Source organism: Clarias gariepinus, chromosome 7 (assembly GCF_024256425.1).
Source record: "Clarias gariepinus isolate MV-2021 ecotype Netherlands chromosome 7, CGAR_prim_01v2, whole genome shotgun sequence".
Classification (NCBI taxonomy): Eukaryota; Metazoa; Chordata; class Actinopteri; order Siluriformes; family Clariidae; genus Clarias; species Clarias gariepinus.
In genome coordinates, this window is record NC_071106.1 from 16,620,917 (window position 1) to 16,630,781 (window position 9,865).

Sequence of the window (9,865 nt, forward strand, 5' to 3'; positions counted from 1 at the left end):
AATCACTTGACAGAGTTTAATGACACATTTGCGGTACTTAGGTATCTGCATGAAGTTTAACCTGCACTTTGAAATCAAAACAGTAAGTAAAAACAATGTTATGAACAGTTATGTGCCGGATTTAATAATCTACTTTAAAATAAGATACTAATAAGATTTTTGCTCAATGTAATTACAAATAGCTTTTATTAATTAGTTTTTTGTTTATTAGTTAAGCTAAACTGAATATATTTACTGGAATTAGTTAATATTTTTACTTACTAAAATAATTTTAATGCAATGTCATTTTAAGGCAGTTAATCATTATGTGATCTACTTTTTCAATTTCTCATCTGTGATTCATTCTCCGATTATCAAACAGAGAGTGCATTTGGTTGACGACGAAAGAAGTACATTTTAGCATAAACAAGGCGCATGATACTCAACCTTACAAAATTGTATTTCTATCAAAGTTACGCAGAGAGTACAGCAAGAAGGGCAGACATGTACATGGGCTTCAACCTGAAATAGTAATATCACTGATATTATGAAATCACTAACAGCACCACTGTCACGTTTTAAAAATCATTCAACATTTCAAGTAAAACAGACTTGGGACTGAAACAATTATTTAAATATAAATTAGGTCTTTTCAAAACTTATTAATATCCTTTATGCTTAAATCTACATTTATCTTATGTAGCTGCTGTTTTACTGTCTATTGTATTTTATTTCAATTAAATGATGGCAAACCAAACCTATTGGTCAGTCTAAAACACAAACAGCCTGTATAATAACATAAGATATTCAACAATACATACAACGAAAATAGTATTAAAAAATCAGTGTTGGAAAAATGCATACAGGTTATTAGTTAATCTAATAATGGCTTCTATGTGGTGTCCAGACTTCACTGCAGAGTTTCCTTGTTCATGAAATCAGACTTGGGGTAGACTAGAAAGCCTGTGAAAGTAGTGTAGCGTCCTTGGTTGCTGTAAACGGCGTAGTGCTCATCTTGCTGGCTGTAAAGCCAAATGATATCACCTTGATTTAGAGCTAGCAACAAACTTTGGCTCTGCATCTCTCTTTTGCGTGACATGTCCTCATCAAACACCATGGCCTGCACCTCACCTGTCCCTTTCATTAACTTCACTGATACAGCCCGTCGAGGGTGCTTCCCCACTGTGAATGCAAAGAAGTACACTCCTGGCACTTGGCATATGAATTGGCCAGACGACTTGTTGAAATGTCCACCGATGTTCACATACTCCACATCGAATGTCAAAGCATCCCTCTTGTTATGACTATTGCTTTCTCCCAGCACAGAGGATGTCCTAGCTACTGAAAACGCAGACCTGAGATATTCAGCGACTTCTCTCCAGCTATAACCCGGGTCTCCAGGGCGCAGGCACTCATGGCCAAGGTGGTTGCTCAGGTATCCCACAGAGGATGTGGACTCTGGGTATACTAGGTAGCCGGAAAAAGTGATATAAGGGGCAAGATTGCTGTAAAGGGCATAGTCCGGGTTCAGCTGCACTAGCATCCATACTGTGTCCATGGGCAACAGGCTAATCATGACACTCTGGCTTTGAACTTTTCTACCTTGTTTCCTGTACTCATTATATGCCATAGCCCGCACTTCCTGCCTGTTCTTTACCAGCATCACAGACAGCAACTTCTTAGGGTACCTTCCCACTGTCAGTGTGAAGTAGTAGGCACCAGCGATCCGACAACGAAAGATGCCTGTGTCTGGGTTGAAGTCACCACCCTCGTTGACAAGCAGACGGTCAAAGGTCACGACTCTCTGAAAGCCACCCATCATGCTGGTGCTGCGTGTAGCAGAGAAAGCTGAATGCAAGTTGGGCATCATGGGAGAAATATGAAAAGGGTTGACACAGGTAATGAACAGGATTGTTTGACAGAACACATTTCTGGACAAGTGGCAGAAGAAACCTGAGAATGGGAACATACAGTAACAGTTTAAGAGAAATATACATTCAAATTCCGTGAAATAGTATTTGGATAACAGTTTTACCCTTTATTATAAAACAGCTTTGCAGAAATATACATTTTAATCTGAATTTGAAATGAAAGGAATTTTAAAACAATCAATCTATCCTAAAGAAGCAAGCCAGAGTGGCATGTGAGCTGAAATGTGAATTACATTTAATCGTACAGTACATTGGAGATCTCTAATGCTGTGAATGATGCGTCAACCGCAGTTAAAGTACAGAACATAGTGGTTTTATTGCACATGGGGTGAGGGTATACCTACATCACCTACTGTATGGTAGAGTTTTATAAAGTTGAGTGGTTTTTAATAACAAACTGTATAGTGGTTTTTGAAAGAATGTGTTTCAGAGAGCTTGTGGCTTTCTGAAATAGCTAAGAATCCATTTGAAGCATGCATCCATTTTTATGGTCTTAATTTGGATCAGTTGACCAATAGTATAGCCAATGAATTAAACAATCCAATCATAAAATTCATCTGAAAACATATAAAATAATCTCAAGTTTTAAAATGATCTTTTCAGGCATTGGACGAACAATTTGCGTAATGTAAGGTTTTATTTATTTTTTATTATTATTATTTTAATCTCCGTAAGAGTGCTCTCGTACGGAGATTACCGTATTGCATTCCAAAATTATGACTTACGAATTAAAAATTATGACTTAATATGCCATAATTATGATTTATTAGTTTAAAATTATGACTTAGTATCTCATAATTATGAGATCCTGATCTCATATTTATGACTTATTAACTTATAATTATGACTTAAGATCACATATTTATAAGATCCTGATCTCATGATTATGACAAAATGTAAGGTTAGGCCATGCGTTTCCTTACTTCCGAGCAAAAGGATGTAGTAATTTGCTTTCCGATATCATGCGCTAAAATTGCCCCCTGCTTTATCTCATAATTATGAGATATTAAGTCATAATTATTGAGATAATTCCTGTTATTTTTTTTCTTTTGTGAATGCAATGTGTTTCTGTTCTCTCAACCCCTTAAGAGAAGCATAAAAATGAGTTCCAGAAATGGACAGGTATGAACAAGATAAGAAACAAAATGTGGAAACAATAAATACAAAAGAAAATTTATTCTTACATCGCTTTTTGATTGAGGCCCATTTTGCATGTGATTCTGGTCAAACCAGCCACGCTACAGGATTTCTCACTTGAAAGTGAAGACCAGGGTCTAGTGGTCCTATTGTCATTTGTCAGTGTGTAAAACATGTTGAAATGCCATGCAGGTTAGGAAGTTATGAAGTCTGATTTAGTCTTGTCAGAATGCATTCTCTCTTTCCCCGTCAAGTACTCACTGGAAGCAGTAGCTGCTCTAATGCAGCTGGTATTGTCTTTTCAGTGTGTGCACTGGGGAAAAGGTTATAGATTAGTCACTGGCTCAGTTCCTCTGTGTCCTAGAACAATAGCTTTTATGAATGGATGACACAGCAAAGAAAATATTATGTGACCAGGCTGTATTAAAGAAAGGTCTGAGAGTTTGATGATGTAATTTGAGCCTGAAATTGAGAGTCTGATGATGTAATTTAAGCCTAAATTTGAGAGTTTGATTATGTAATTTGAGCCTAAAACTGAAGATATGTTTCTTTAATGATGAACTTCTCTACATGTCTTAAATATACATTCGCCTTGCCATGACAATTTAAATAAAATAAAAGTGAAAGATTTACTGACCAAAAATAGATTTAAAAAAATAAGAACATTGTAATACACAACTGTGCAGTGTTTTTTTCTGTAAGGAAATAGAAAAATTTGTATTAACTTCAACTGAACAAGCAAAATATTTTTTAACCCTTCATCTTCTGTAACAGCAGTTGATTCAAAACACAGCTGGGAAAACTGTCGGAAAGGCAGGAATACACCCTGTCCAACCGAACACATTCACACGCTCATACCACTAAAATGTTTAAAATTTGCATTAATCATTATTGTTTAAAAATTCCACAGATTTTTTGGAATCATATAACTTTAACCAATGAAGCATCCAAACAAACAAAAACATGTCAATTATAATTTTTTATTATTATTATCTTATATAGCTATACATACCTGTTCTAAACTGTTGATGAGAGGTCATGTCTCATGAGCCTTATTCCTCCTTTTCATGAAAGCCTCTGTCACTCTCTGGCACTAAACTGGTGAACTCAAATTTTTTAACTTAGCTAAACAGGTCTATGGAAGGCCATCATGGTCAAAATGAGGTGTCATGTACTTCAAGAAAAACACATAATATGGTTAACCAAAAAACAGTTACCATACCAGAAGTTTATTATGATTGTATATAATATATATCTTTATATTGTGTACTGTTTTTCAGATTACACCTCCATAGCCATATAAGCAATATCACGTTTGTGGCTACTGTGTCACAGTGTGATTTTTTTTTGTATCTTGTGTATTGCTTTTATGCAACACTTCCACAAATGGCATTTATTATTAACATTATGATTTGTTTTTGTTTTTATCAGTTATTTTCCTCCAACAACACACATGCAATGGTGGCTGGTGGCTCAGTGGAAGGTGTTTCGTCTGCCATGCAGAAAGCCCGGGTTCGATTCCCAGCCAGTGCCCAAACCCCAGCCACTCCGGTCCCAAGCCCGGATAAAATGGGAGAATTGTGTCAGGAAGGGCATCCGGTGTAAAACCTGTGCCAAGTAGTAGTGCGGACTGGGTATTCCGCTGTGGCGACCCCTTGTCGAAAGACCAACAACAAAAGGGATGGAAGTACTTTCTTTCTTAATAGTACTATGTAGCCAAAAGTTGAGGAGAATAAACCATGGAAGTAGTGGACAGTCCCGCAAAGATTGTAAGTTTCTCCATATATTTCTACATATTCCGCTTTAGAATATCAGCTATGTTAATGTCAGGTATAACCCCTAGAGGGCCCCTTGCACCGGGAGACTCTATTGTGTTTTGTGTTGTTGCGTTTGTGGACTCAGTTTCCCAGAGTGCACCTCGGTCAGGTGATGGGACCGCTCACCTGAACTGAGGTTGCTAATTAGTGTGGCTATAAATAGTCATATTTGTCACACTGTTGGATTTCTGGTTTGTTATAGACTGTGGTTTAATTTATTTATGTTTAAAAATTGTGTCAATATATTTTAGTTTTCTTTAATTAAACTTAAAATAAAAAAATAAATGATTAAAATCTTAACCTATGCGCTTATTTCTCGCCAGCAACAAAGACCACACAATCATGACAGTTAACTTCTGTGTTGAATCCTAAACAGCGTAAAATGAGGCTACGGTAGTGCCCTAAGGTGTACAATCATTAGTTCATTACACCAACTAGTGCCCTTGATTAGGGATTAGAGAACGATTTGGGATTTAGCCTTGTGTTAGAAGCTAGTTATCTTTGTAGCCTGACTTGGGTGCAAATAAAAAAACAAGCAGGCAATTCGGAATGATTTGGAATGAATTATAAAGGAAATAATGTGCTATTAAATATGACATAACACTATAAGATGTGTTTTCTTGCTTAAAATGATTCTTTCACTGGTTTTGAATGTGGATTTTGATAGTCTCCTCAGGACTGCAGATTGTATTGCCTACTTTTACCTTGTTAGACTGTCTATTATCACCACTCACAATGCCTCAAATTATTCAGACTGAACTAACTCTTGTTATATAATTCACAATCACATTGTGAATCCATAACTATAGAGTGATAATATGTGCTCTGTGTCATTCATTAATGTCATTCATAAATTAGAGTGTGGCTTTTCCTTTTTACATTATTAGGTTGGGAACAGATAAAAAAAAAAAAAAAAACAACTAAATGTTAATAACTTGTCAAGGATCTTGTTTACAGTAGATGTAGAAGCTACCACTGGGGCAAGTTTTTACAAAAGTAAACTACTGAGATGTTGTTACTAATGTGTGAAGATTTTTACACTGTTAATGCATTATAATAGTATCAGAAAAAGATTTAGCTTTTCATTTGATCTAAGTAATTTGAATTTTATTGCAGCAACCAAACCAATGCAAGGTTAAGAACAAGCAAAAACAAACGGACAAGCAGTTCAATACACACTCTATAATCTGTTAACCAAAGAATGATGTTATTCACAAATCAGATCAAAATTACACTTGCCACATATACCTCATACCCTTATCAGCAATTATTTCATCAGCAGGGGGTTTTCCACAGTGAGGAGAAGCACAATGGGTATGTTCTGCTCTGCCTCCTTACACAGAGATAGCACAGGGTCAAGCTGATCTGCTCTATTCCCTTTCTTTTTACAAGCTTTAGAAATTATTTTTTTTTTTCAATTCAATTCAATTTTATTTATATAGCGCTTTTAACAATGGTCATTGTCTCAAAGCAGCTTCACAAAAATGAAAGAAATTCATTAAAAAAAAAAAAATTGTGTATGTGTGAGAAAAATATGTCTAGATAATAATGAGATGAATGAATGAAATGTCTCTGATGAGCAAGCCAAGGGTGACGGCAACAGTGGCAAGAAAAAACTCCCTGAGATGGCAATAGGAAAAAACCTGGAGAGGAACCAGACTCAACAGGGAACCCATCCTCATTTGGGTGATAACAGATAGAGATGATATAACACCATGTATGTTATGCAGCTGAAAGTACAATATAACAGAAATTCTTTAAATTAACATGAGGTCCAGTTCAGCATAGGGATGAGTCAGTAGGTGCAGAGGGCAGATGGGGTCTATATCACTGGGAGCACAGGAGCAGGATGTGTAGCTTCAACCATCATAAAGCAGAATCCAGCTGGAGCTGGTCCTTCTCTGGATGCCTCAGGATCCTTGCAGGGTTGGCCTTTGTCTACTGAAGCTGGTACAATCTCCAGATGCCTCGGGATGGGTAGAAAAGTACAGAACAGATGAAGAGAATTAGCGTAGAAATAGTAGACAGAGCATGGCTAAGCATCTCTTATGTGCTATTAATTTATTTTCAATGTTTTTTATCTTATTCATTTCCTTCTGTCCATACTTCCCCACACTGAATTGCCACTAGGTGTGGTTATTTTCTGATCCTTATCCACATTCTGTCCTATATGTATTTATTATATCCTTTTTTATTTGTTATTATTCAATTTCATATTTCTTTATTTTATATTAGCCAATGTTCTATGCTGATGTTTTCTGTTGTTTATGTTCTCTTTTCCTATACCTGTAGCAGATTAAACTGTGCTTTTGCACATTCCATGAGTTCGTCATGGTTTTTTCCAACTTCTGCCTGATAAGAATTAGTAATGGGTCGTTCATGAACGATTCGTTCTTTTTGAACGAATCTTTAACGTGACTCAGAAGAACAAGTAGTCTCGAAGAGTGATTTGTTCATAGTCTACTTTTTTGCGCAAAGTATCGCAAAACCTCCATAGGTTATGTACAGGAAACAGAACTGAGCAATTCTTTCTTAATGACTCTTCTACTCCGAGTTCTTTGTTCTTTTGCCATGTGACTCCCAAAGACACTATGCATTGAAGTACACAAGAAACAGAATTGAACGGTTCTCCTCAATGAGTCTCCAAGTCCCGAGTCGTTCATTCCTTTGTCACCTGACTCCAATAGATGCTATGCAGTGCAGTACACAGGAAACAGAATTGAACGGTTCTCCTCAATGAGTCTTCAGGTCCCGAGTCATTTGCTCTTTTGTCACGTGACTCCAATAGATACTAAACAATGCAGTACACAGGAAACAGAATTGAACGATTCTTTTTTTATGTATGATTTATTTATAACAAATACACAACACAAAAAAAACAAAACAATCGAAACATACAAAAAACACAATCACACAAGACAATAGAAAGATACACTACAATAAAAAGTTATGGAGAAAATTACAGGAACAATAATATTGGAATGAATAGCATTATAAGGACAAGTGAAACAGAGTACAAAGGGGGGAAAAGAAGACGAAATTTTTTTTTTAATAATAATAAAAATAAATAAAAATAAAGGGGGGGGGGGGGGGGAGCACAGACATACATGCCAAAGTCTTTCTAAGCTACTGCAGAATCGGTGAACCGAAGAGATTCAACATAATTAAGAACAGGTTGCCAAATTTTTGAAAATTTAACCTGAGTTGAATTGAACGATTCTCCTCATTGAGTCTTAGAGTCCCGAGTCGTTCGTTTCTTTGTCACTTGACTTCCATAGACGCTATGCGGTGCAATAGATTAAAAAGAACAAACGACTCAGACTGGAAGATGGTAAGCTACTCATTCATTTTATTATAATATGTCCTTAGCTGCATTGTAATATTTTGATTACTGGAACTTTAGCCAAAATTTGTGTATGTAGACGTATTGGGGGTCTTTTTATTGAAAATGCAACATTTTATTTTGTTTCTGATAAAAAAACGAAATGAACTGACTCAAAAAAAGATCTGTTCATTTTAATGAACGAGATTCAAAGAACAGAGTCACTAAAATGATTGAAAATTCTTATCACTAAAAGAGATAATGAGTGCTCGGCACAGTCACAACGCTTCCTAGGCACAGAAAAACCTATTCATACCTTGTTCTTTTCCCTTCACATCACAATGCTTCAGTGAAGCTTCTCCATAAGAAGTGCTTTATTAAGGAAAGTCTCTTGCTTGTTGTTCGTGTACTTCTTATTTGGGCCAAGGTTGACTGACATCTCCCTATCATGCAGGTGTTTTGCTTACCATGATCTTATGTTAGAAAGGTGCTTTCTAATAGAATGCTCCCCCTGTTTCTGTATCTTTCAATTCATCCCATATCAGTTTTAATAGCAAACATTAGTTTATATGCATATATTTGATACATACGTGATTAAGTGTATCTACCTCAAAACTTGCTTACACTAAACATGAGAGCTTTGCCCCCTAGGCATTTGATCGTTGCCAAAAAGTTTATGGATACAAGCATATCTTGGCAACTGGATGTGAAGTTTCCTTTATACCACTGAGATGCTGCAGGATTATATTTCATAGTATAGTACGCACAAAAACTGCATTCATTACATACCTTTAATGATTTTATGCAACCCAAACTCAAGTAAAAGTGAGTGATCAAGCAGTTTTTAAAACAATTTCAATACCACTATAAACCTCTGATTACCCTGTAAATGCATTTTAAAATCCAGATGCATGCACACTGATGCCCTTGACTAAAATCTTGCATACATTGAGTCGCTTCTAGTTTCAAAAGCTTGAAAAATGTTTAGTTGTTTTCTTTTGCTAAATGTGGGGGGAAAGCTAGAAATGTGCACTGACTATCAGACAAAAGTAAGGTAAAAACTGGCCAAATCATTTTTTTTTATGTGCGCACAGTGCATATATAGGAGGGCAGGGGTAGCTTTTTCACCAAGGCAGTTCTGGAGCTAGTTTGAAGTCTGTGCCCAATTTTGAACCAGTCATTTGTTTTTTGATGGCCAAAACACTGGCTACCAACACTTTGCTGGGTGAGAACTGCGACTTACGTCAGGGGCTGTGGGTGGGATTATCAGTTTTAACTAAAAGTGTATGACCAATATTTAAAAAAATTGACTTAATATGCTTAAACGCTTTCTAGTAATGATGAAGCCAGAAGAACTGATCACAAAGCCATGTTAAAGTTTGTCATTGTTTTTGTTTTGTTTGTCGCTAACGTTTTTTGGTTGCTAGTGCTAGCATTGCTTTGAAAGTAGAGACGTACACAGACGTATACAGTGATGTAATGATGTGACATTCTGGCCCATGGAAAAATAAAGCCAATTTTTAGGAGGTTCACTAATAAACCTGCACTGAACCAGCAACAGCATCAGATCAGTTCATTTTGGCGGATAAGGGGCTTCAGTGGTTAAGCTATTGGGCTACTAATCATAAGGTCCCAGGTTCAACCCCTAGCACAAACAAGTTGACCAAGGCCCTCAAACC

At 36.4% G+C, this 9,865-nt stretch overlaps 1 protein-coding gene across 1 annotated transcript; it reads right to left on the reverse strand.

Moving 5' to 3' along the window:
- Positions 1 to 889: 889 nt before the first annotated feature.
- Positions 890 to 4,125, reverse strand: c1qtnf13 (C1q and TNF related 13). The gene is made up of 2 exons (XM_053501069.1): positions 4,060 to 4,125; positions 890 to 1,932 (listed from the first exon to the last, which is right to left on the reverse strand). The coding sequence occupies exons 1-2, from the start codon at positions 4,085 to 4,087 to the stop codon at positions 890 to 892; spliced, it is 1,071 nt and encodes a 356-aa protein (XP_053357044.1). The 5' UTR covers positions 4,088 to 4,125.
- Between the last annotated feature and the right edge of the window lie 5,740 nt (positions 4,126 to 9,865).